This window comes from Selaginella moellendorffii, unplaced genomic scaffold, assembly GCF_000143415.4.
Source record: "Selaginella moellendorffii unplaced genomic scaffold, v1.0 SELMOscaffold_41, whole genome shotgun sequence".
Classification (NCBI taxonomy): domain Eukaryota; kingdom Viridiplantae; phylum Streptophyta; class Lycopodiopsida; order Selaginellales; family Selaginellaceae; genus Selaginella; species Selaginella moellendorffii.
Genome location: NW_003314302.1, coordinates 18,065 through 41,908, shown reverse-complemented (window position 1 = coordinate 41,908; position 23,844 = coordinate 18,065). Strand labels below are relative to the sequence as shown.

The following is a 23,844-nucleotide window of genomic DNA, read 5'->3' as shown; positions in this document are numbered from 1 at the left end:
GAGAGGAGGGTATATTCCACTCGTCCGTGCGTTTAGGGTTTATCGGCGTCTCGGCGCCATGAGGCTCGAGAAATGCTGGTTTTGCTCCTCCACGATCTATCCAGGCCACGGCATGATGTATGTGCGCAACGATGCCAAGGTATGAGCGCTTCGATCACAGATTTCTCGCGAAATATAAAATCGCTGGCTCTTAGATCTTTCGATTCTGCCGCTCCAAGTGCCACAAGAATTTCAAGATGAAGAGAAATCCTCGCAAGGTGAAGTGGACGAAGATCTATCGCAAGCTCCACGGCAAGGAATTGCCACAGGTATTGTCTGTTTTCCTTTCGTCACTTCTCACATGGTTTAATAGGACACTACATTTGAGCTTGAGAGGAAAAGAAATAGGCCGGAACGATACGATCGAAACGTTGTGGAGGATACTGTCAAGGCAATGAAGAAGATCAGTGAGACGAGAGAGGAACGAGAAGCTCAGTTCTGGAAGAACAGGTTTGTTTTCTTTCTTTTTCTCATCATCCAGGACTAAGAACTCTCGCTAACAGGATGAGAGGCAAGAAGACCCAACAACGCAGGGAAGATCTAGCTGAGCTCCAGCAAGGAATTCACCTCGTCAAGGCTCCAACAGCGCTGCTAGAGGAGCCAAGCTTGACTCTCCCCAAGGAGAAGATGAAGGTGAAAGTCTCCGTGGAGCAGGAATCCAAAGCGATGGAAAGCTAGTCCTGACTCGAAAGAGTGGTACGCAAATTTTGGAAACCGACTTGGAAAATCAATACGAAGCTTGCAATGGTTGCAATTGTCCCAAGAGTTTACTGTCGACTCCAGAGTCACGAACCAGAGCTAATCGACCAGTTCTCGCAACCTGTGGACGAGAAAACTTAGAACTAATGTTCTCTAGAAACACTGTTAATACCTCGAGGATTCCATAAGGCTCTAGCAAGTGCTGAAGAGCAGCCATTTTCTCGAGATCTCCCGTCAACTAGAGTGCAAGTTTTAGCTTCTACGTGCACAGAAGGTAAGCGAGCGAGTACCTCCAGTGTGATGCTTCGATTCGATAAATCCACTGTTTTGGCACGGAAAACGTTGGCTATGTCGAGTATATCGCGCCGCGCGGATGGCAAAGCCGAGATTTTTATCAGCATTAGCTCTCGTTGTGCGAATGGTAAATGCGTGATGTCTTGGACCTGTTCGCGTTTTAAGACTGGATGATCCCAAAAAAAATTTGCTTTTGCTACTTACCTGAACAACGTCGATGAGCTTGGAAAGTTGATGAAGAAGCTTTCGAATCGACTCGTCTGTGCCAGGTACCACGGTCGTGATGCGCGAGATGCCTTGCCTTTCGGACAAGCCAACAGCCAGGCTCTACAAGATCATAAAAACCAAGAGCGAAGTTCATAGCTAAGAAAAAACACGAAAGGAGTACCTGGATGTTATAACCCCGTCTGGCAAACACACCAGTCACACGATTCAAAACTCCAGGAGCATCGTTCACCACCATTGATAACGTGTGCGACATATAACCATTCGGCTGCAATGAGAAAGAAAGCGGTTTAAATGAAAACCAAGAGAAAAACATAATACTTCTGCCGCTTCAACGTCTCCCCAATCAGGATCTAAAACTTGGTGAGACCAAACGCCCTCGTCATCAGACTCCACAGCGTAAACATCACCCTTTGAAAGCACAAAACCAAAAGAAAACATTACTGCCTGCGGAAGAAGTACACAGAGCCTACCTCTGCGCTTGAGCTTGTCATGGGAATGTCTGTCACAACTTTCTCAGATGCCCGCTTTTCCAAATCGGACACTTTGGTAAGCGAGCTCACACTCGTCGCTTGCGGTAGAATTGGGGGTGCCACCACCTCTTCCGACTTGTCTCGGAGCAAAGATATCTGGGATAAAAAACCGATAGCTAAAATGAAGAACCAATCTCCATTACCTTTCCAGTTCTTGCGAGCTCTTTGATCCCAAACTTGGTCATTCTTCGTTCTAGAGAGGCTAGCTTGCCAGCATCCCCTGTCACCTAGACACATGCCGTAAGAGAGATTTTCACAATGCTACAAACGAAAAAAACCTCCAGAGTTAGAGAATCCTCGGCCACATCTACTACTCGCGCTCGGAAGATATCGACAAGACCAAGCACCTAAAACTTTTCATTTTTAAAGTGTATAAACATAGAAGCAAAAAAATAAAATAAAAGGAGGAAGAAAAATGCGTACCTCAGTTCTTTGAGCAGCAGGAACGTTTACTTTTAACAACATGAGTTCTCGTTCTACTCTTGGTTTCTTCGACAAGTCCTCAACCTGAAAGAAAGCCCAACCTTGAAACACACAAAGAAAAAAAGAGAAAACAGGAAAGAGATGGCACCTTTCGGACATTAACAAGCTTGTATAGCTGCTTCATCACTTGCTGTAGAACACGATCGGTCCCAGAGACAACGATCGTAAAGAGTGCCTTGTCGCGGTTAAGTCCCACTGCCAGAGACTCTATATTGTATCCCCGACGTGAGAAAACTCCAGCGATTCGATTGATCATTCCACTCTCGTCGCCCACAAACACTGATATGGTGTAGCGTTGGATCCTTAGCATGTAAGGAAAAAAAAAATAGAAGAAATTGAAATTTCCAGAGAAGAGAAGATCATTCTTACAGAGGAGGAGCTCTCGGAGGAGGCGCGTTGGGAATTTGCGCCGCCGCCGATGGCTCGATGACTCGCGAGGCAGCGCCGCACCGAGCGATGCAAAGTCTGCTGCGATTGCTCGCGCTCCATGAGAGATCGCTGGAATCGCAGCCGCCGAGATCCTTGAGGAAGGAGATTCTAGAAATGCCGCGGGTGAGCGGCAGCATTGCCGCATTCCAAGACGCCGCATGCGCCAGTGATGCCATAGGGCTTTGGTTAGGGTTTAGTCATCGGGCTTTTTATTTGAAGCAGAAGATTCCTAAAATATTATATTCTAGAATATCTCCAATCTAACGGTTGTAATTACAACAAACTCAGATTCTTGCTCGTTTGAGCTCCAACCGGGCGATGGTTTGGAGATGGACATCGTCTGGACCGTCCGCGATTCTCAGCGTTCTTGCTGCTGCCCACAAGTGCGCAAGCACCGTGTCTGAGCTTACTCCAGCTCCACCGTGAACTTGGATGGCGGAGTCCAGAACTTTGAGAGCAACTCTGGGAGCAGCGACCTGAAACACACATTTCATCAGTCCGGAAGCTATGATCTTATCAACACGGCCTTACTTTTGCCATTGCAAGAGCGCCCCGTGCAACCTTTGCTCCGTGATTGTCAAGCTCGTTGGCCGCGTGAAGGACTAGCAGTCTCGTTTGTGTGATCTCCAGGCGACACTGCTCACAAGAGAGCTCAGTCTGGAAAAAAACGACGTGAAAAGCTTACCTGGGAAACCTCCGAAGAGAACGCTCCTTGTTGAGCAATGAGCTTTCCAAACACCTTTCGTTGCAATGCTCTGTGAACCATCAGCTCCAAAGCTCGCTCAGCGGATCCGATCAAGCGCATGCAATGGTGGAGTCGTCCCGGCCCAAGTCTTCCCTGCGAGGATAAATGTTTTTAGACATGAATAAACTTCTTAGAAGGAATCAATACTTGGGCAATCTCGAAACCACGTCCTTCGGCCCATAGGATGTTCGTCGCAGGAACTTTCACGTCTTTGAAAAGCACCTCGGCATGTCCATGCGGGGCATCGTCGTAGCCAAAGACAGTTAGCGGTCGTATGATTTCTACGCCAGGAGTTTTGATGTCAACGAGGATCATAGACTGTTGTTTGTGCAAGGGCGCATTGACATCAGTCTTTCCCTGTTAACAGAAGAAAGCACAGAAAACTTAAGACTACCAAAATGAAGGTCGTACTAACCATGACTATCAAAATGCGACATCTAGGATCCATAGCTCCGCTTGTCCACCACTTTCGTCCATTGATGATATAATGTTCTCCATCCCTGGAGTTTAATGGTTCAAGTATAAAACAAAACATGCAACTTCAGAAAAAGAACCTTGTTATTTTGCACTCGATATTCGTCGCGTCCGAAGAAGCAACATTAGGCTCCGTCATGGCAAAAGCTGACCGTATTTCTCCCTTGAGAAGAGGTTTTAGCCATGCCTTTTGCTGCTCTGGACTGCCGTATCGTAACAAAACCTGCAAAAACCTCGGTCACGTTTCTCTCTGTTGGAATTTAAGATTGCTAGTCACCTCCATATTCCCAGTGTCGGGAGCGCTGCAATTGAAGACTTCAGGAGCCCATACCGAGCGTCCCATTATTTCGCAGAGGTGTCCATACTCGAGGTTGCTGAGGCCCGCGCCAACTAGCCTGTCAAAGTTTTGAGCGTCGTCCGTGTCAAACAAGATTTTGGAGGCCATTGCTGCACTGTCGGCCTGGAAAATCCGTAAGAAACATTGCAAAGGAAAATAAAAAACGCCACACTTACTGGGATCCACAGATTCCAAAGGCCCTCGGCTTGAGCACGATGTTTTAGCTCTTCTTGCAGCGGGTGGACTGTCCACCTCTTTTCCGTCTTCGCATGAGCGGATAGAAGTTCCTCGTTTGGGTAAATGTATTTTTCCATGAAAGTCGCAAGTTGTTCTTTAAGCCGTAAAACTCTGGACGACGGAGACAGACCTGGATGCTTGTTCCCTGTCATACAAAAACAGGCTCTTAAGAAGATAGGAAGTAAGAAATAGAAAAGACGACTAACCAATTTTCGCAAATGAAGGTGGAACATCAGAAATAATAGGTCCACCATTGATCAACTGAAGTGCACATGACGCTAGATAACAAGCAAACTTGCCACTAGATTCTGCACGTTTCCCTCCCGAAGCATTTCCCTTCAACAATAATCAACCCGAAGTCGGTTTTTTGAAACAAATTTGAAAGAACTCACAAGCAAAAACCGATTATACACGCCTGCAGAAATTGCAGCAAGCCTGAAAAGAGACAAAGCTAGATAAAACTTCCAGTTAGGCCCAGGCCATGATGCTCCCTGAGTTTTAAACAACCATTAGACCAAAACAAAACAAAGATATGACTTACTCCTTGGGCACAATAGGTAGCAACAAACTCCTCTTGTGTGGGTAGACCATCGGAGGGAGCCCCTTTGTCAAAGCCATAGTAGCCCGGACCGCCGCTCTTGCCGTTGTCTATAACATATGGCTGCTGCACCGATTTTTTCAGTGATCCAACTAGTAACAATCAGCAAAAACGTACCATACAATTATAAGCAACATCGGACATTCTGTTTCCGAGAGTCGAAAGTTCCCAGTCTAAAACCGCCAGGACGCGGGCCTGAAGTATTCACGATGAACGACGAACATAAAACAGAGTGATGAACAAACCTCAGTTGGATGGAAAACTAGATTGTCGATTTTATAATCGCCGTGAACTATTCCCGCACAGTCTCTCCGAGCATCCTCAGCTGGCACGTTACTTCTCAGCCACATTGTAAGTTTCAGCATGGAAGGTTCCGCGGGTGGCTTTCCTTCAGCCGTGGACGCAGCATATTGCGATGCCCACCTCTCAATCTACATGACGAGTAGAAATTTCGAATTGGAACGACGAAGAACAAAACCAAAGCCATACCTGTCGCTTACAGTAGTTTTCGCGACGCCCAAACTTTCCCAAGCCGACACGATCGACGTCAACTTTGTGAATAGCAGCAAGCGTTTTGCCCATGGCCTGGTAAACTTCCTTTCGTTCTTCAGGCTTGACGCTCTGGATGATCCAACACGAAGTGGTAGTCAGTCCAAGATATAGATTTTACCTTCAGTCCAGGATCAAGGAAAACGCGGCCTTCGACATAGTCCATAACGTAGAATGGCGTGCCAATGACACTCGGATCGTTGCAAAGGCAAAAAACTCTGGGAACTGGCACAGTTCCTTCTTTTCCAAGAGCAGCCAAAACCTTCGAGACGAAGAGAAAATCAAAGATAGAAACCATGAACTAGCTATGAACAGGCACCTGGTATTCGCGCTCCACAGCGTGTGCCGACTGGAGCAATTTCCCAGGAGGCTTTTTGCGAAGAACATAGAACTTCACAGCATTGCCACCCTCGGCTTTTAACCGATAAGTAGGATTGGATTGCCCGTGTCCAAACTAAAAAAACGATCACCACACCAGGAAGAAGAAATTCAGTGATTTTTACCTGGGAGACTGTGAGCTTCACCGGCCGCGGTGGAAATCCTTCCACAGATCGGTGGAGATAATCCAGCAACGAAATCTCATCCAATCTGTGAGCTTCTTGCACCGATTCGATCATGTCGGATGTCATCGACGCCATCGCCGCTGGATCGCACTCAATGCAAGAGCTAATCGCTAAGCTGAGCTGCTAGCCACGGCGATCGAGTAGCGAATGTTGCGAAGAACCCTAGCTAGCTATGATAATTTCCCCTGGATCATGATTTCTGTGCAGCCTATTCTATTTCCAAATTTCCTTCTAATCGATAAGATAATAGTATTAAACTAGGATTGAGCTAGGGTTTTTGGTTAGGGCTTGTGCTCCATGGCGGCTCCTCCTCGCGCGAGCAGTAGCCGCGCAGCGGTCCAGGCGACCAATGACGATGCCTCCGCGAGCAAGCTGTGAGTAAATCTCTTCTCTCTCCCTCCCCCTGTCATTTTCTCTCGTGATGAGCATCAAAATCTACAACTTTCGTTCTACTGAACACCAGAATGGTGTTTGTAGAGAAGAGATTTGGTGCTGAAGAGTGAAAGAGTGGATTTTCCTTTCTTGTTTGAGATGATGATGATGAATCAGATTTCACATCCAACACTTGGACTGATTTGTCTGTGATGGCTTTCTGCAATTCTGAATCAGAGAAAAGCTTCTTCATTTTCTTATAAGGCTCGATTGATGAAAACCTTTTGATGCTTTCTACTGATCGCTCGAGAGAGCGTGTAGAAAACTTTGGAGACCTGAGCTGACGAGCATTTCATCGGCATTAGCCCCTTTTTATCAAGTGATGATACAGAAAATAGCATCTTAGGACACCTTCCTACATGGCCTGGCCATGAATGCGAGTGAACCTGTACCTGATGATAGCATTCTGGCTCTATGATTTGTTTGTGTATACGCTATGCTGAGTTTTTGATGCTGAAGTTTCAATCGTATGAGAGCCACTATCTGTTCCTTCTGAGCTAACTTGATTCAACTTTAGATCCTGTGTAAGGAAAGGCTACATGACAGACAACTACGTTCAGTATTTCGTGAGAAGACCTGTTAAGAGGTCACCCTTGATCAACAGAGGTATGCGTATGATGGTTCTTTGCGATTTTCAATAACTTTGTTCTTCAGGATACTTTGCTCGATGGGCTGCTATACGGGCGCTCTTGATGCAGTTCCTTTCTCAACCCAGTTCGAAAAGGAAGCAGATAGTTTCTCTGGGAGCTGGTTTTGATACAACGTTCTTTCAACTCAAGGTGAGCTTTTTTTCATTGCTATGAAAGTTCAGCTCACGCTATTAACAGGAGGAAGAAAATGCTCCAGATGTTTTTATGGAGGTGGATTTCTTGGAGGTGACAAGTAAAAAGGCTATGATCGTTGCGGCGTGCAAAGAGACGGCAAGACACCTTGATTCGCCAGTCTTCGCCCCCGGTGCGTTTCTGTGCTGACTTTGTGCCAGGTTTTTTTTCTTATCTTGTTTACGATTGAATGGATAGGATTGCAGAAAAAGGGGAAATAAGCAGTGAGCACTACAAGCTCTTTGCTTGTGATCTAACAGACACCGCAAGGCTGGATGCTGTCTGCGAAAAGGCGAACTTGGACTTAAGGTAATTCTCTCGACCCAAAGATGAGCCTTGTTTCTCGTGCTGACGTCTTTTTTTTTTTTAACTGCAGTCTACCGACCCTGATTCTTGCGGAATGTGTTTTGATATACATGGATCCAGAGGCTAGTCGTGCACTTTTAAGATGGGCCGCGAGCAAGTTCTCAAATGCAGTATTTGTAGCATATGAACAAGTGAGCTCTTTGCTATCAGTTTTTGCGTCGTCTAATTCAGCCACAGATCCATGGAGAGGACGCCTTTGGGCAACAAATGATACGAAATCTCGAGGTAAAACTTTGTTCTGAGATGCAACGTTTTCACTGATGAACTATCTTACATTCATAGAGCCGTGGATGTCCTTTACTGGGAATTCACGATACATCTACGCTCGAGTCCAAGATGAACCGGTTCTTAGAAACAGGATGGAAGGTGAATCGTCCTTGTTCCAATTGTGAAGTACTAAATAATTCTTTCAACGCCGACAGAGGGCAGTGGCGGTGGATATGGACGAAATCTACAATCGTCACATCGATCCTGTCGAGAGGAGAAGGTAATCAACTCACTGTTTTTCAGTTTTTTATGCGCTTCCAACTTTGAGCTTTTCGTTTTGTCAGGATCGAGAGGCTGGAGATCTTTGACGAGTTTGAGGAATGGCATATCATGCAGGTAAAAGAGTTTTTCTCCTGTGAATTCTAGTTTCTCAATTCCACTGCAGGAGCACTACTGTGTTGCTTACGGGATCATCGATGAGAATGTAAGCAGCATTCCCTGTTTTGTTCACTGTTCGCTCAAGAGTGTTTATCTTGCCTTGACAGGAAACGTTTGCTGGATTTGGATTTTCGCAAATCTCCAGCGAAAGCTAACTGACAATGGTGTCTATATCCCTGTGATGAATTTACTCCCGAGAGATTGTGTTCTTGTGCTAGAAATTGAGTAGAAGAGGTCGCTATATCTTTGTCATGCTTCACAAAGAGGCGTACAAAAGATTCGAATTTATAAGCACGAGTATCATGCCTTTTGTCAAGTACTAGAACGTGCTTTTTTAAAACCCTCGTTGGGGAGGGCTAGAGCGCAATGCGTCTTGGATGATGCTGGTGAGCGGAGCGCGGCCTCCCTCTCGATTAGATCTATCGCGCATCGCGCTGTTCGCCATCGTCAGCTCGCCTCCAGGTAGAAATCTCTATCTCGATATCGTTCTCCGGATCGTTTCTCCTGAAATATTGCCCGATTCTCGTGAATTTCTTGTTCCTGATTGAATCGATGGCGAAATCTTGCAGCGAATCGAGTGTTGCTTCCAAGAACGCGTCACACAGCACCGAAAGAGAGCACGCATCGGACGCTGTGTGTGACGAGCTCGGCAATGCCGCTCGCGGAGCATTCTTCTCTGGGAGTGGCGCCTCTGCCGATCGAAGACGAGGTTTCCACACAGGACGACGTCTTGAAATCAAACCAAGGATCGTCCGACTCCATTGTTTTTCGCGTCCACGAGGATAGGTACAATGGAGTCATCGTTGATCCCGACAGCCTACCAGCCGATGTTCCAACTTTCGTTTATCGATTGGAGAGGTCTCTTGCATCTTGGCGAGAGAAGGTCTGGTTTACATTCTTTGTTTAGTGTTTGTCTAGCTATCTCACGCTTGAATTTTTCAGCAAAAAAGAGGTGTTTGGCTCAAGTTGCCCATAGAGAAATCCATTCTCGTTCCACACGCGATTGAGGTACTTTTGCTTCTTAAACATTGTTCTATTTTTTCTTAGAGGCTGGACAGGCAGGATTTAGATACCACCATGCGGAGCCAACGTATTTGATGCTCACGCACTGGCTTGCCGATTCTCCCTGCACGCTGCCAGCGAATGCCTCACACCAAGTTGGAATTGGAGCATTCGTCGTGAACGACAGAGACGAGGTAAGAACTCGCCTTTTTAGAAAGGGTCAGCAATACTCATCGGTGTTCTCGCAGGTTCTCGCGGTCCAGGAGAAAAATGGACCGCTGAAAGGCACAGGGATTTGGAAAATGCCTACAGGATTGATCAACCAGGTGTAGAAAACTAGTCTTTTGGTCTCTATTAGAAAGTAAACGTTTTCCGTCTTGTTTAATTACAGGCCGAGGACATTTTTGCGGGTGCTATACGAGAAGTCAAAGAAGAAACTGGGGTAATGCTTTGAAATTACAGTCATACTCGTGAATGACACGGCTTTTTCTTTGGTATTTCCTGACAAATCTTCCAGATCGACACGGAGTTCGTAGAAGTCGTGGGTTTTAGGCAGGGTCATCACGTAGCCTTCGAGAAGTCGGACTTGTTCTTCGTGTGCGTTCTTAGACCTCTCTCGTCGGAGATAACCAAGCAAGACTCGGAAATCGAGGATGCCAAGGTAAGATCATAAATCTCTACTCCAGAAAGAAATGATCTAACATAAGTGATCGATCTGCAGTGGATGTCATTGTCAGAATTTGGAGCCCAGGATTTCTTCCAGAGCCGGAGCATGCTCAAGAAGATCCTGGAAGTTTGCATCGCGAGCAAAGAGAAACAATACAGTGGCTTTGGCTCGCGAGCGATGAGCACGGGCTTCCAGCGAAAACTCTCCCACTTCTACTTCAATACCGCCCAAATGGGCAAGCTTTAAAAGTTTGTAAATATTCGTAGAATATGCTAGTGCTTCGCGGGCATAAGTTCCACCGTCGATGTAAGATCTAGTCAGGCTAGGTTTATTTAGGGCTCTTGGCATTGACGATGGGAATGTGAGGAGTCTGGTCCACAATGCGCGCGCTACGACGCCTCCAGCGCTCGGCATTGCATTCCAGGACATGGAGTAGGGCTGGATCGGGAAGTTACTCGCCGCCTTGGTATCTTGTAGCAGAGAATTCGCATCGCATTCGATCTTTCTGCTCGGGCGCCGATCGAGGATTATTGCACGGCAGTAGGCTTAGATCGTACTGGCAGCAGGAGCGCCATAGATCGTGGAGTTTTGCTGCCGCGGCGCTCGTCGCAGTAAGGTAAGATCTATCTCTCCCTCTGTGTGCTTCATTTTAGAAGTCTCACAAGGATTTTCTTGCCAGTGCTGTAGGCCTTGCGATTGCGATCAGTGACGATGTGTGGAATCCGCCGCTGGCTGTGGCTCAAGACAAAAGTACTGGTAAAAAGAAGAAGATCGTGATACTTGGCACTGGCTGGGCAGGTGTCAGTCTCTTGAAAGATTTGGATGACAAGCAATACGACGTGGTTGTCATCTCGCCCAGGAACTATTTTGTTTTCACGCCCTTGCTGCCTAGCGTCACTGCTGGAACTTTGGAACCACGGAGCATTACGGAGCCTGTTCGAAGAATAGTTGTGAGTATACTGGCCTTGTTTCTTATGTTTCTTTTCTTTTTTCTTGGCCTTATCATTTTCTTCTTGGCTGCGTTACGTACAGGCACACCGAAATGTTATGTATTGTGAAGCAGAATGCACGAACATCGACCACGTCACAAAGACTGTAACGTGCGTAGATTGTGCTGAAACGAAACCGCCGAGGCCTCACGTTGAGTTTAAGATAGACTACGACTATCTGGTCATTGCGGTGGGCTGCCAGACGAACACCTTTGGGACGCCTGGAGTTGCCGAGAACTGCCATTTCTTGAAGGTATGGACCTGGATAGTTTTTGGAATTGACGCTTCAAATACTTTGCAGGAGGTTGAGGATGCCGAGAGAATACATCAAAACGTGGTGGATTGCTTTGAAAGTGCCAGCATTCCCACTCTGTCGGACGCCGAGCGTCGAGCGCGGCTCAACTTTGTTGTTGTTGGAGGGGGCCCGACTGGCGTGGAGTTTGCAGCGGAGTTGTATGACCTTGTGTACGAGGATTTGGTGGACCTTTACCCTGTTACTCGTGATGCAGTCTCTATAACTCTGATACAGTCGGGAGATCACATACTAAACATGTAAGTTCTTTGCATTCTGTTGATGTTGCATCTTTAACTCCTTTATTGTCTACCTTGCGACAGGTTCGATGAACGCATTAGTAAATATGCGGAAGACAAGTTTAAACGAGATGGAATAAACGTTCAAACAAACTGCCACGTTAATGCAGTAAAGGAAAATGAAGTAGAGACGAGTGAAAAGAAATCCGGACAAACTGTTATGATTCCTTTCAGCTTGGCTGTTTGGTCGACGGGGATTGGAACACGACCATTGATCAGGAAGTTTATGGAGCAAGTTGGACAGGTATAAGAAGTTTTAATTCTTCGCCGGTTTGATTGTTGTTGCATTTTGATAAATTTACAGAAGAACAGGCGGGTTTTGGCTACCGACGAGTGGCTTAGAGTAAGAGGTTGCGAAGGAGTGTTGCAGTAGGAGACTGTGCTACCATTGAGCAGCGAAAGATCATGGTATGATGCTTTAAGTTTTGTTTCTTCGCTAAGGCGTTTGCTGAAACTACCTTGTGAGCTTTGCAGGAAGACATAACGTACATATTTAAACTGGCTGACAAAGATCAAAACGGCATCCTGTCACTAAAGGAGTTCAAAGAAGCAATGGAAACCATAAGGGGAAGATATCCTCAAATAGATATGTACCTCAAGAGCCACCACCTCGCCAACACTATGAGCCTACTGCACGAGGCAAAGCAGCTCGGTCAGGAATCTGAAGTGGAGCTCGACATTGAGAAGTTTAAGCAGGCACTTGCTCAAGTCGATTCCGAGACAAAACTCCTTCCCGCCACTGCTCAGGTACCAATTTGTGTTTTTCTTTCTTTGTGCTTTTCCAAGAGTTGAATCGTGGTATATGCACAGGTTGCAGCACAACAAGGGACTTACTTGGCGCGCTGTTTCAACGACATGGATTACTGCGAGGAGCACCCGGAGGGACCAGTTCGCGTCCGAGCGTCTGGGCGTCACAGATTTCAGCCATTCAGGTACCACAGTTCTCCTTGTTTCGTTTTGTTTTAGACTCACCCTCTCTTCCTCGCGCGCGCGCGCGCGCCTTACAACAGATACAAGCATTTCGGGATGTTTGCACCTCTTGGTGGCGAAGAAGCAGCGGCGGAGTTGCCAGGGGATTGGGTTTCAATCGGTCGAAGCAGTATGTGGCTTTGGTACTCGGTGTATCTCAGGTACTTCGTTTCCTACGCACCCGAAATCTTCTCGTTTCTCATTCTTTCTCGTGTGAAATTTGTGGAAAACAGCAAGCAAGTCAGCTGGAGGACTAGATTTGTTGTTCTTTTCGATTGGACAAAGCGGTTTGTTTTTGGAAGAGATTCGACTCGTATTTAAGCCGTCAAGCTTCACTTGTTTATAAACATTCTAATTTGTAAAACCAGCCGGGCCAAAACATTCATTATTGTTATAGATGTTTGAAATCCTTATTAATCTGGGCACTACTGGACTACCTTTTCTAGTGATTGTTTGAGCTCTGCGGCATTAACATAAAGATGCTGACTGCCAAACAAGCCGTTAACTGCTCTTTCTACGGCGTCCTTGCTCAAGATCTTGTTCTTGTCCTCCTCAATCTCGAATCCAATTCTCCAGCAATCCAATGCAAGCCTCCTCACTCCAAACTGATCTCCAAGGATTGGCTTCTCCAATCACTGGAACACCTCCAGCGATGCTCTCTAGCATGGAATTCCATCCATAGTGAGTGAAAAACTACCCACCAATGGATGGGTGCAATAGAACCGCTCGCTGTGGAGCCCATGGAACGATCAATCCCTGCCGGTGCTCGAGATCACTTGAGTCGCTCTTGTATCGATCGAAGAAGGAGAGCAGCCATGGAGAGAAATCGCCCGCAATTGCATCCGTCCGGGAAGGCTAGTAGGAATTTCTTCCCGCTGGTTTCGATGCCCAGGAGGATATTCTCGAGCTCGGACGCTGGAAACTATAGGTGGGATCCGAACGAGGCGAAGAGCACCGAGCGTGGTGTCTAGCCACTGCAAACAGTAGTGATCCAATCCCAGCACCGGCGAGGCAAGCAGCGGCCCCGCGAAATGGATTGAAAGCTTGTGTGTTTCGAGCGTGGATTTGTATGCCTCGCCCTCCAGCTCCTAGCAAGAGTTTACAAGGAGGAATCTTGGCCATCTTTGCCACCTCCATGGCCTGCAGGAGAGCTTCCAGTGGAAACTGTGAGATGCGTGGAAGACAGTCGGAGACCTTCAACTTTGGAAAGCCTCGGCCCTCGGAGATCGATCGCCTTGTCCAAATCGTCGTCCTCGATCTCTAAAGAAGGATCAAAGTGAAGTTCTTGACGAGAACCTGGAAGTTCTTACCTGAGAGAGGATTGTAAATACCCTGAGAGATGAAGCAAGCTCCTGGGAACCAATTATCGCCAAAGCAATTCTGGGAACTTTGAGCTTGTCCGCGACAGCTTGGCTCCGCTTCAGCGTAAAGTCGGCCAGCACAAACGAGATTGGAACGCGATTGGATTCGAGAGCTCTGTCCGGCTTGCTCGGCAAGCTTGCCTGAGTTTTGCCAAGCCTCAAACATGGCCTTGATGTGATCCAACCTCTTTGGAGAAGTCTCCTTTGCTTACAAGCTCTTCGTGGATCTTGGTCACCGACTCCAAGCAGTCCTGGTTGATGAGGAGCATGGGAATTACGTGGCCAAGCAGTGGATGTGAAAATACAAGGATGTGCTTGTATTGAGAATCCGCCATAGTCGCCTCCTGCAGCACAACTCAAGGTCACACCAACATCAATAATTTTAAGACTTTTCCACGTGGCCCGCCGCCACTCAAGAAAAGATCAAGGTTAATTGAATGAAAGCCTTTTCGGCCAAACCCATTGTTTCATGGAGAAATTTACATCAGACTTAAATTATAATTGGGGAGAAAACATTTTAATAAACAAAATCAAGCAAAAGATTAATTACATAATTGTGCATTCCCCTCATTCAAGGTAAAATGTAATGTCCATTATGGTTTTGGGACGTTTGATTAGTTGGTGCAGCATCTGTTGTTCAGCGGTCAAAATGCTGGAAGGAAACATTCTTTCAATATTCGCTTTTGTTTGCACAGCTAATCAGCCAGAGTTTCAGGATTGAGCGATTGACTGGAGGGCACAAACACGAAAAGAGGAGAGACAATGGAGCTAGCGTTCATTTTTTTAACTCTAGAAAAAACTTAGATGCCACATTACAGGAGTTTAATCAATGCCTAAGGCCTATTAGCTCAGTTGGTCAGAGCGTGGTGCTAATAACGCCAAGGTCGCAGGTTCGAGACCTGCATAGGCCAGTTATTCTGAATGTGACTATCATCATCAAACTCTTTATTTAAAGTTGCTATTTTGGCATCGGTGTCACATATTCCATTTTTAGAATATTCAATTTTACTTATGGTAGATACTACTAGCAGGGAACCCAGCTCCGCTGGGATAGTTAGATGTTAATTCTAAAAAGAGAACAATTTATTAAAACTTACTTAAGTTCAATATGTAACAAGCACTTGGTTTATTTAGTTTTTACTTAGTGATTGCAACCAAACACTATTTCTTAAATGTTTAACTGGAATAGAATAATACAAGCTTGGACTCAAAGCTTAAAAGAATTATTCAACACATGAAGAGGTGGCTCAATCATATTCCTCAATTTGGTATATTATTTGGGCATTCCAGAGGTAAGAGCAGTTAATGGGATGGTATGGTAAAGGGATTTTTGGTATAGAATTGCTGGTTTTGCATCTGCAAGCAAGTGATGTGTATTGAAGTATAAATGACTGTATTTTCTGGTGGACTATGTGTTTGTTCATTATAACATGCTAAATTCTGATACAGTTGATGCATTTGTCATTTATTGTCCACTTGAGAATCATTTTTTGTTGTTCTTTCCCTTTTTTAGTTTTTGTATCTTGACATTCCTTTCTTGCTACAGATAACCATCAAACAGAGCTGATGTTTGCTAGGAGGTGTGTTTTATTTTATTTGTTTTTGCAAGTTCCATGTAACTACAAAACAAAACACAGATAAATATATCAACATGTAAAAGATTAGAATGGAATCTGCATACCTTAGGTGTCAAGTCCAAGTATATAGAACCTTAGCTTCTCCATGTCTTGGTATTTTTCAAGCTTGCTCCAGATTTTGAATTTGTAAATCTTTGAGCGGATACCATCGATAAGTAGTGAGAATGCAGGGTAGTTCTCATCTCGCATTGTAGCTAGTTCCTTTGCTGACATTCCCACTATTTCCTGTGCAGCCTCTTGAAATGCAATGGCCCACACATGACTGCTATCCTCGATGCACATCTTTAGAGCATACTTGAACTCCATGTTGGCAGACTCAATATTGCAATAACTGCAGAACCAACCATCTGCTGTTCGGGTAGTTTTTTTGCCACATTGCCGTGCATTCACGACATTGATGCATGCATTATAGTAAAACTCATCTGTCTTCATTTCCTTCACAGTAGCTATCACTCTATAGATAGGGGAACTCTCTAACACCTTTAACTGCATGTTTGATATCTCTGATAAAGTAGTGGTGCAGCTAACAGTCTGTCTGGATGATGAAGTGCTCAAATGTATGAAGTTAGTGACATTGTAGTACAATGTCATCCATTCTCTCAAATCAGCCACTGCTTCCATTTCCGGTTCAATAAGAATGGTGCTCACACCAATTGCTGAAAGTGATTTACCATTGTAGTCCGATACCTTTCCACCCTTGACACATATTATTGGCTGAACTCCACTGTCTATCCGCTCCTGTATATATGAGCCCTCTTCTTCTGCTTTTAAATCCCAGAGACATAGATCAACACTGTGGCCTGAATCATCACCTAGACACAATGTTCTCTTCTTCACAAAAGTTCCACTGTCACGAGATGTTACTGTAATTGTACCGATCCATATTACAATACCAACCACATCGACAAAAGAGTCCCTTTCCTTCTGACACGCACTTAATATGCTTGTTTTTGCCAAGACAATTCTTGGGAACGTTGCATCCTCATCCAAAGCTGTAAACTCCATACCTTTGTTAGCCTGAATCTCCCATGTCACTTCAAATGGTGTGTATGCCTGATTGGAACGTCGTATTCCACCACTACCAGAAAATGAATACACTATACCCTGTACAATCTTATCTGACAAAACCAAGGCACAATCGTCGGAGCCAATAATTCTAATCTCTGTTCCCTGGACATCGACAACGTCAAATGACATTATGCATCCAGATCTTTTCGTGTTGAAATGTATCAACTTGTTCTTGTGTGTGACTCTTGCACGGAAGGACCACCTGTAAGAACGGTCACTGATTTCTTTGATGAACACCTCTTTTATGACGGCCTTTTTTGAGCTCTCTCCCTGTATCAAAGGGAACAAATTGAATAAACTGGTTTAGTCGTGAAATACCTTTTCCATGGACTCCTGGGCTCGTTTTTGTCCCTGGCAAGTTCAATTGTAGCAGTTATTTTAGAATTAAAACCAAAGAAAGGATTTACCACTTTCATATCTTGAAGGATAGGGTTTGAGCGTGTGCGCTTCCATACTCCACCATCCAGGAAGCATGCATCCGAAACAATCAATGACCTACAGAATATTTTGGTGTTTAAAATGCTCTGTCAAAAGGAAAATACACTTACTGTTTTCCATTTGTCTCAAGGAACGCGTAGTCTAGGAATTTTACAAACGAATTCAGACGGGCACCACATGAATCTATTAAACTTGAAACTCGGTGTGATGCAATTGCCTCGAGTATTTCTCTGTCATCCGTGACAGAGAACTTCTTGGTCAGAGCACCAGGCTTTGAATCTATATTCGTCACACGCAACACGAGTTCCTCTTTCGAATTTTCTTTGACCCTTCTGATCCCATCATCTGTGCACTTCATGATTGTTCACGATAGGGTTTCTCTGTGATATCTGCTATATAATGTTCACATTTATCAAACCGTTGGCAACGTTGTTATCACTGCCTTGATGCATATGCATTGGTTGAAATAATAAAATTTATTCTTGTATTAGTGGGGAAAAAAGATTACGACTTTATCTTCCTCCTCCCTCTCCAGAAGAGTTAGTGGCAAAAGTAGTTTATCTTCTCGAGAAACTTAAGTTTTTGTTCATTTTTAAAAAAAAAAATCTGATTCTACACTACCGGCCAAAAGCCCCTTCCACGATCTACCGATCTTCATGTTTAATAACAACTGTGGCAATACACGGCTCCTCTTTCCCACCAGCAAGTGCTCTAGAAAACTTAAATGAATCATGGCCTTGTCGATTCATCCCAAGCCACCTGCAGAAGCAGAGACATAAACGTTCTGTGAAGGTTTTGTAAACTTCTCAAAGTGGTTCGCCCATAATGGATCCCAGGCGCAGCGCGTCACATCCAAGAAGGTAGTCATAACACGCAAGGAATCTTTGCTTTACTATTCTGATTCTGCCGGCGGCAAAAGGATGAATCGCTGATGATGGAGTTCCATGACTTGAAAATCACAGAGAACCGACACAGTATGGTCATATCTAGTCACAGGCGTTTTTCTAGGTCTTTCCCTTTTGTTACCAAGGTTATAAGGACCAAAGAGGATTACAACGCCCACGGAAACGGATTGCGTCCAGATAAGCACAGAATTGTGTCTGATGCATCTTCCAACACTCGAATTCCAGCTACACTTGCTGGTTATGAACGCAACTACTGAACACCATTTTGATCCATAGCGAAACAGTTTGATCTTCGTTTATTTGTACTTGATGCATTCTTAAGCTTTTATATGGCAAGTGTGTGCGAAGGGAAACAACTCCCAGGAAAAACACTTTCCTTTTCTTTCTTTTTTTATCTGATTCTTTGTCTGAAAATCAGACGAATCCAACCAGCTCCAACCAGCTGCTCAAAGCATGCGATCCAATAAGCCAGACAGTAGGGCATGCATGTGAGATGACCTGTGTAATCTCCATTTCCCGGTGCTTGTCTTGCACGGTTAAGGAAACCTTTTCAAAAATCTAAAGGCTGAAGATAACAGGTGTTAGAACCCAGCGACAAGTAAAAGATCCACACCTGATTCCGATGTAACTCTCGAACCACCCTCGTCCTACCCCAGCCGTTAAGCTGGAAGAGACAAACGGTACGTGAAAATTCAGTCGGGCATCATAAAGCAAGTCTACTCCACTACCCTGGTACCCCGAGTCAAATGCTCGACCTGTAGCAGCACCAGACATAAACAATCATGCAAAATTGCTGTTGCTAACTATATGGCTTGTTGTGGACGGTAGTCCTTGTACTGCTGCACCTCTTCCGCTCTCATCCATGTACACTGCTTGAACTGTGTCAATTATCTCGCATTTTCTTCCATACTGTATCGCTCTTCCTCCTGGTTTCCTCATGGTTTCTAGTGTATGACTGTGATAATGGTCTTGTGCTGGATGATTTTTTTGCACAAAGAATGCTTGTTTCCATGTCTTGTATGCTAGAAGTTGATGTTGTGTAATCCAGAAACACAAAAGTCAAGTGTAAGCCTTTTTTTATGCAGGTTCCAAATGATTGTAATTCAGCAGAGCAATATTTCTATCTACCAAGTAGAGTAATGGGAACTTTTGCAAACCATCATTGAAGAGCTGTAATATTTAAAAATTACGGTGCAAAAGCCAGTGTTACTTTGTCAAAGCTAAGAAATTGGTTCCCTTTCAACAAAGTTTGCTGCTGGGTTTTGCCTTTAAAGCAGAAGCTGGTGTGCCAAATCCAAACCCTTCACACTCACCTGAGGAGAGGAACTATGTCATGTGGTCTGTTACACAGGTGGAGCTCGTCCATACGTACATGGACTTCCTCTTCCATGGGGGCTGCTATCTGGTTTGGCTGGATGAGCTGTATTATTTGGATTTATTTAGTTTATTTTCTGACAATTTGGAATTTGTTTTATACCATCATTCTAATTAATGATGAGAGGACCATAGTATAGATTAAAACTTTTTTTCTCAATCTATTTTTTAATATCTGTAAGACACAATGTTTTTCCTTTTTCTCAATCTCATTTTAATATTTGTCATGCTCATTGAATAGCCAACCGCTTGATAAGACTTATCATTCCGTTCAGCTGTTGAATCTGTAATAATAACAAATACAGCTCAAAAAATACAAAATCATCTGAGAGGGATTAGAGGAAGATCAAGTACATTCTTTTGGGTTTTCAGCAACTGCCATGTTTAGATGTGCCTCCGCTCTGAAATGGAAATTTAAAGTCAGTAATAGATACAATTCATACATACTTCAGTGATAGTTCCCTCAATGTAGCTAGTTTAGGGAAGTTCTGTATTGGCTGAGCATCTTTCAATGTGGAGGTGATCTCAGTGTCTGTTTTTTTTCTAAATAGATACTCTGCCATTTGTAATTTTTCATTCTGGAAATCATCAGATTTTGAGTTAGCTTAAATTTAAGTTATGTTTCTCACAAATTTACACCAAATACCTTATCTATTTCATTAGCAAAGTGAGATTCCGATCCCTTCTTTGCTTTTCTTTGAAAATGTTCTGTGTCCTCGCAATCTAAGGACAATGATTAGCATTGTGAATATATTTTAGCAAAGAAACATCATTCTTGTGTTAAAAGGTTCTACCGTGAAGATGTTCTATTTGTTGTTCATTCTGAAACTGGTATAAAGTTTTTTCTTTATGCATCATGTTTTTTTTCTCGGTAGCAAAAGCAACATCAGCAACTGGTCTATCGGTCTGCTTTTTCTGAAAGTCCTTCCTGTATAGAAAAAGAACTTAATAAAAAGGTATAAACAAGCAAGCCAACCATAATCTTTTCTGCATGATTTGCAGTTGATACTCTAATTGTTGAACAATAGGTGTTCTTTCAAATCCTTGTTTATCATGAGTGGGCTCCACAAAGTTTGCTTCCAAAACTCCTAAATAACCTTAAAGAATGTATCAAAGACTAATAGTAGAATAGTAAAACTTGCCATAGACACCTCACCCTTGTTTTCGTGATGAATTCCATATTTTCCAAAAGGGCTGTCATATATTAAATGAGAAAAATGATCTTTTTAAATGATTGGTTACCTTAATAAGTCGGTTTTTGTGGTAGACATTAAATCCTTGTATATCTATTTGTTGTGTGTACCAAAAGTGTACTTTTGCAGACATCTACATTCAAAGTTGAATAAATATCAAAGAAAATTTTAATAATGGGGACAACTACTTTTAAATCATTTTGAAACTTGAAATTAAATTGCTCTATATGCATTGCATCACTCCTTATGTCAGAGTGTTCAACTTCTTGATTTCGAAGAGTGATCTTGAAGTTTTCTGGTAAATGCAAATACAACATTGAAATATATACCTGCAAACCTGAGTGGATGAGAAAGTGTATTTTAAATTTTTTCTTACCCGTAGAGAACTTTTGTACAGGAAAAAGTGTTTAATACTGGAATATTTGTTTGCCATTTCACATTGTATGTCATGTTGACCGTTTCTAATTCGGATATCCTTGATGGGTGTCAGAAAAGTAAACTTTTAAAATATAAAACATACATGAGGATCAGATTTGAAGTCTAGTTCAATTTGTTGCTCGTCATTCTCCCAAAGATTATAGATAATTATTCTTGTCCCTTGGTCATTAATTTTCTTGAACTTGAATAGTAGAGACACATAACTTAAGATTATTGATCTAGAGTACTTACTTGGCTATGAATAGATTCTTCATTTTGATAAGGACTCCATTTAGTGATTACGTCCATATGATTTTCCAATCTTGATGTGTACATTTATGGATCTCTTTTAACTCAAGCCCATATCCTTCATAATTCAGCTGCAAATATGAACAATGTGATGAATACACATCTAAGAGAATTTATCCACTCAAAACCATTGGAACTATAATATCTTGCTGCACTGTATCACGGAGAAAGCTATAAGAGAGTAATCCCACACTTTGAATAAATCTGTACACAATGTTAAATAAAGTGGCGAAAAATATGGCAGTCAACTCTTATACCTGTCACCTACTGCAGTGTTTGATTTTGAAAATACAATGACATCTGCACCAAGGCGCGTTGTACTTGTCTTGAAACCATTTCCATTTGGTAGTATAAATAATATTAAAAAATGTAAAAAAAAAGATGGCACTTACATTGTCCAATTGTTCTACTGGCTGTGTCATTTACAGAATACCCAAAGGACATACATTGTCGCAAATGATCAAGAGTCATTCCACCACCATTGTCTAAATTAACAAATACAATGTTACTTGCATAAAGAAAGAAAAAAGGAAAAAAAATGTCTTACAAACCTTCAAACAGAAGCATTGGCGTGCCATTAACTGGATTCTTGAGAACATCTATGTTGGCAAATGTCACTCCATTTGTTGTCTGGTCGAGTGCATTATCAAGCAGCTCTGCTATTGCTGCAAAAAGTGTAAGATCATGCATTAGAAAGAAAAGAGGAACAGTGATATGCCTATTTGAATTACCACCAAAAGCCCACTTGTGGCTTCTTGCGTTAGAATGAAGGAATTTGGGATGCATTCGTATGTGGTCCATTCCAGCTACAAAACCACGTAATGAGTTACTTCCTTAAAAAGCAGTCATAATGAGCAAGGACCTGGCATTGTTTGTGCGTTAGAACCATCGTAATTTCCTGCTTTCCAAAACTGGGAACATTGTCAAAAAGAATGTGCAGCCAGAAACCTCACTTAGGCTTTCAACTGCCTAGGTAAAATGGAAATCTTATTTTCTTAAGAGCCAATCATGCTGACTTTTGATGGGCATCTGCAGTGGCTTTTTGAGCAGTGGGAGTTGGAAGTGAAGGGAATTATATGCTGGCTGGGTGAGTTCTACCTTTTCAAAGTCAGTTGATAAAATTATAAACTACAAATTAACTTTATAAACGATAGATTTCTACTTCTTCCGTTATGTTTTCAGAGGTTTTTACATGCAAATGAAAGACTGCTAGGTTGCTATGCTAGAGTGGATTGCCAGGTGCGGTCAGGCAAGAGAAACAGGTCTTGTCCCCACATTCACGTGCAACATTCCTATTTTTTCTTTCCTCTGCTACCTGACTGCTTCTCTGTTTTGGGCTGCTCCCAGATTCGGGTCGGAGCGATCGAGCAAAATGGATCCGTTAGAGTTAATCAGAGCTTCACTTTTGACATCAAGGACAATTTTTGCAGCTTTGCAAGTTTTTTTCTACTGACGAGTTTGGGTGGTTGGGCAGAATGCAGTTCTGCTGTTACACATTGTTTCTAAGACACGTTTTGGAGGAGAAGACTCGCTTGGGATTTCTACGGAAGTTCGTGTTGTTGATCTTCTCGATAAAAAGGGAGGTCTGAGGAAGGTGTCTTTTCTCCTTGTGCCACCTTATTGCTCTGTTTCATTTCAGGTGGTCAAGATGGAAAAACCAAGTGGTATGATCTTTCTGGGAAGAGATTAATGCCGGGGAAGGTGATCAGTCTGTTTGCTTGACTTTTAAAAATGTTCGTTGTTGTCATGTATTTGCAGGTTTTAATGGACTTAGATGCAAGAATAGCTGAACCCGAGCATGATATCAGTGTTTTCTTGGGTACATGGAATGTAGGAAACACAAGACCGGTATGTCAGCTATAATTCTGGACCAATTTGCTGATCTTTGGCAGCTCAGGCTGTGGATTTGTCATCGTGGCTTACTACAAAGAGCGAGCATACTGAATTGCTCTACTTCTTCTTGGTACATGTCCATTTCATTTGAGGATTCAAAAAGTGCAGTGTCACCTCCTTTCCTCTGTTAAAAAATATAAATAAAATACAAGAGATCTTTTCCAGTGTTCATCAAGGGGAATTCGTTTTCATTTTGTCATCAAAAGAAAACTTAGTATCAAGAAGGTAAGTTAGGGCGAGTAAGTAATGGGCAGAGACTGACCACCACAATTCCTATAAGCCCATGATTGGAGTTTGTTAATGATATCAACATTGAAGCCACGTAACAAAGGTAGTGTGGGATTAAACTTGCAAGCTTGGTCCGAATTTGTTTTGAAGCAGGTTCATTCCAGTTCAAAACCAAGTCATCCACGTTTCATAGACATTCTAACCTTTGATGTCAATCTAATAGAAATTGGTTAACTTAAGTACAGAGTTTTCATTACCAGCGTAGAGTTGATAAACAAAGTTGTAAGGTTATGGTTTATATAACCATTTTATTTTGAGGAGCACTTGCATTTTT

The 23,844-nt window shown here is 43.4% G+C and overlaps 7 protein-coding genes and 2 non-coding genes across 9 annotated transcripts; 6 read left to right on the top strand and 3 right to left on the bottom strand.

Annotated features, from left to right (window-relative positions):
* The first annotated feature begins 8 nt into the window (after positions 1-8).
* On the top strand, positions 9-802 carry LOC9635166 (probable ribosome biogenesis protein RLP24). Its single transcript, XM_024684573.1, has 4 exons — positions 9-139; positions 195-308; positions 353-489; positions 543-802. The coding sequence occupies exons 1-4, from the start codon at positions 59-61 to the stop codon at positions 715-717; spliced, it is 507 nt and encodes a 168-aa protein (XP_024540341.1). The 5' UTR covers positions 9-58; the 3' UTR covers positions 718-802.
* On the bottom strand, positions 745-2,871 carry LOC9634142 (acetolactate synthase small subunit 2, chloroplastic). Its single transcript, XM_002979366.2, has 12 exons — positions 2,643-2,871; positions 2,362-2,575; positions 2,214-2,297; positions 2,069-2,137; positions 1,934-2,017; positions 1,731-1,886; positions 1,579-1,668; positions 1,421-1,525; positions 1,237-1,359; positions 1,029-1,181; positions 911-976; positions 745-859 (listed from the first exon to the last, which is right to left on the bottom strand). The coding sequence occupies exons 1-12, from the start codon at positions 2,837-2,839 to the stop codon at positions 767-769; spliced, it is 1,434 nt and encodes a 477-aa protein (XP_002979412.2). The 5' UTR covers positions 2,840-2,871; the 3' UTR covers positions 745-766.
* A 43-nt stretch (positions 2,872-2,914) lies between these two features.
* On the bottom strand, positions 2,915-6,407 carry LOC9634762 (probable acyl-CoA dehydrogenase IBR3). The gene is made up of 17 exons (XM_024684574.1): positions 6,146-6,407; positions 5,962-6,096; positions 5,764-5,904; positions 5,583-5,714; positions 5,339-5,524; positions 5,211-5,288; positions 5,037-5,156; positions 4,888-4,986; positions 4,702-4,831; positions 4,435-4,640; positions 4,199-4,381; positions 4,002-4,144; positions 3,863-3,947; positions 3,595-3,804; positions 3,388-3,540; positions 3,234-3,338; positions 2,915-3,178 (listed from the first exon to the last, which is right to left on the bottom strand). Exons 1-17 carry the CDS (start codon positions 6,278-6,280, stop codon positions 2,987-2,989), a joined length of 2,433 nt encoding a protein of 810 aa, XP_024540342.1. The 5' UTR covers positions 6,281-6,407; the 3' UTR covers positions 2,915-2,986.
* An 87-nt stretch (positions 6,408-6,494) lies between these two features.
* Positions 6,495-8,772, top strand: LOC9634761 (leucine carboxyl methyltransferase 1 homolog). Its single transcript, XM_002979480.2, has 12 exons — positions 6,495-6,579; positions 7,155-7,243; positions 7,292-7,416; positions 7,465-7,591; positions 7,665-7,767; positions 7,835-7,955; positions 8,002-8,049; positions 8,107-8,190; positions 8,247-8,311; positions 8,376-8,427; positions 8,477-8,515; positions 8,577-8,772. Exons 1-12 carry the CDS (start codon positions 6,503-6,505, stop codon positions 8,622-8,624), a joined length of 978 nt encoding a protein of 325 aa, XP_002979526.2. The 5' UTR covers positions 6,495-6,502; the 3' UTR covers positions 8,625-8,772.
* On the top strand, positions 7,046-7,115 carry LOC112349709. Its single transcript, XR_002993482.1, has one exon. It is a non-coding gene; the product is annotated as a small nucleolar RNA U54 (small nucleolar RNA).
* LOC9634141 (nudix hydrolase 10) lies at positions 8,771-10,434 on the top strand. The gene is made up of 8 exons (XM_002979479.2): positions 8,771-8,931; positions 9,039-9,352; positions 9,412-9,477; positions 9,528-9,665; positions 9,720-9,797; positions 9,863-9,913; positions 9,989-10,132; positions 10,193-10,434. The coding sequence occupies exons 1-8, from the start codon at positions 8,847-8,849 to the stop codon at positions 10,382-10,384; spliced, it is 1,068 nt and encodes a 355-aa protein (XP_002979525.2). The 5' UTR covers positions 8,771-8,846; the 3' UTR covers positions 10,385-10,434.
* Positions 10,435-10,469: 35 nt separating this feature from the next.
* LOC112349691 (external alternative NAD(P)H-ubiquinone oxidoreductase B1, mitochondrial-like) lies at positions 10,470-13,112 on the top strand. Its single transcript, XM_024684571.1, is given in 11 exon segments — positions 10,470-10,754; positions 10,818-11,088; positions 11,171-11,380; positions 11,429-11,679; positions 11,743-11,962; positions 12,023-12,080; positions 12,083-12,126; positions 12,193-12,465; positions 12,529-12,650; positions 12,729-12,848; positions 12,921-13,112. Coding segments are annotated over 11 exon segments (1,893 nt in total). The 5' UTR covers positions 10,470-10,518; the 3' UTR covers positions 13,009-13,112.
* A 1,773-nt stretch (positions 13,113-14,885) lies between these two features.
* On the top strand, positions 14,886-14,959 carry TRNAI-AAU. Its single transcript has one exon. It is a non-coding gene; the product is annotated as a tRNA-Ile (tRNA).
* A 5,456-nt stretch (positions 14,960-20,415) lies between these two features.
* Positions 20,416-22,306, bottom strand: LOC9634760 (protein MICRORCHIDIA 7; the record flags this gene model as incomplete). Its single annotated transcript, XM_024684438.1, is given in 12 exon segments — positions 20,416-20,567; positions 20,622-20,664; positions 20,713-20,796; positions 20,852-20,992; positions 21,040-21,138; positions 21,184-21,282; positions 21,518-21,593; positions 21,647-21,731; positions 21,782-21,874; positions 21,941-22,054; positions 22,121-22,195; positions 22,252-22,306. Coding segments are annotated over 12 exon segments (1,116 nt in total), but the record flags the coding sequence as incomplete, so codon positions are not given.
* Positions 22,307-23,844: the final 1,538 nt, after the last annotated feature.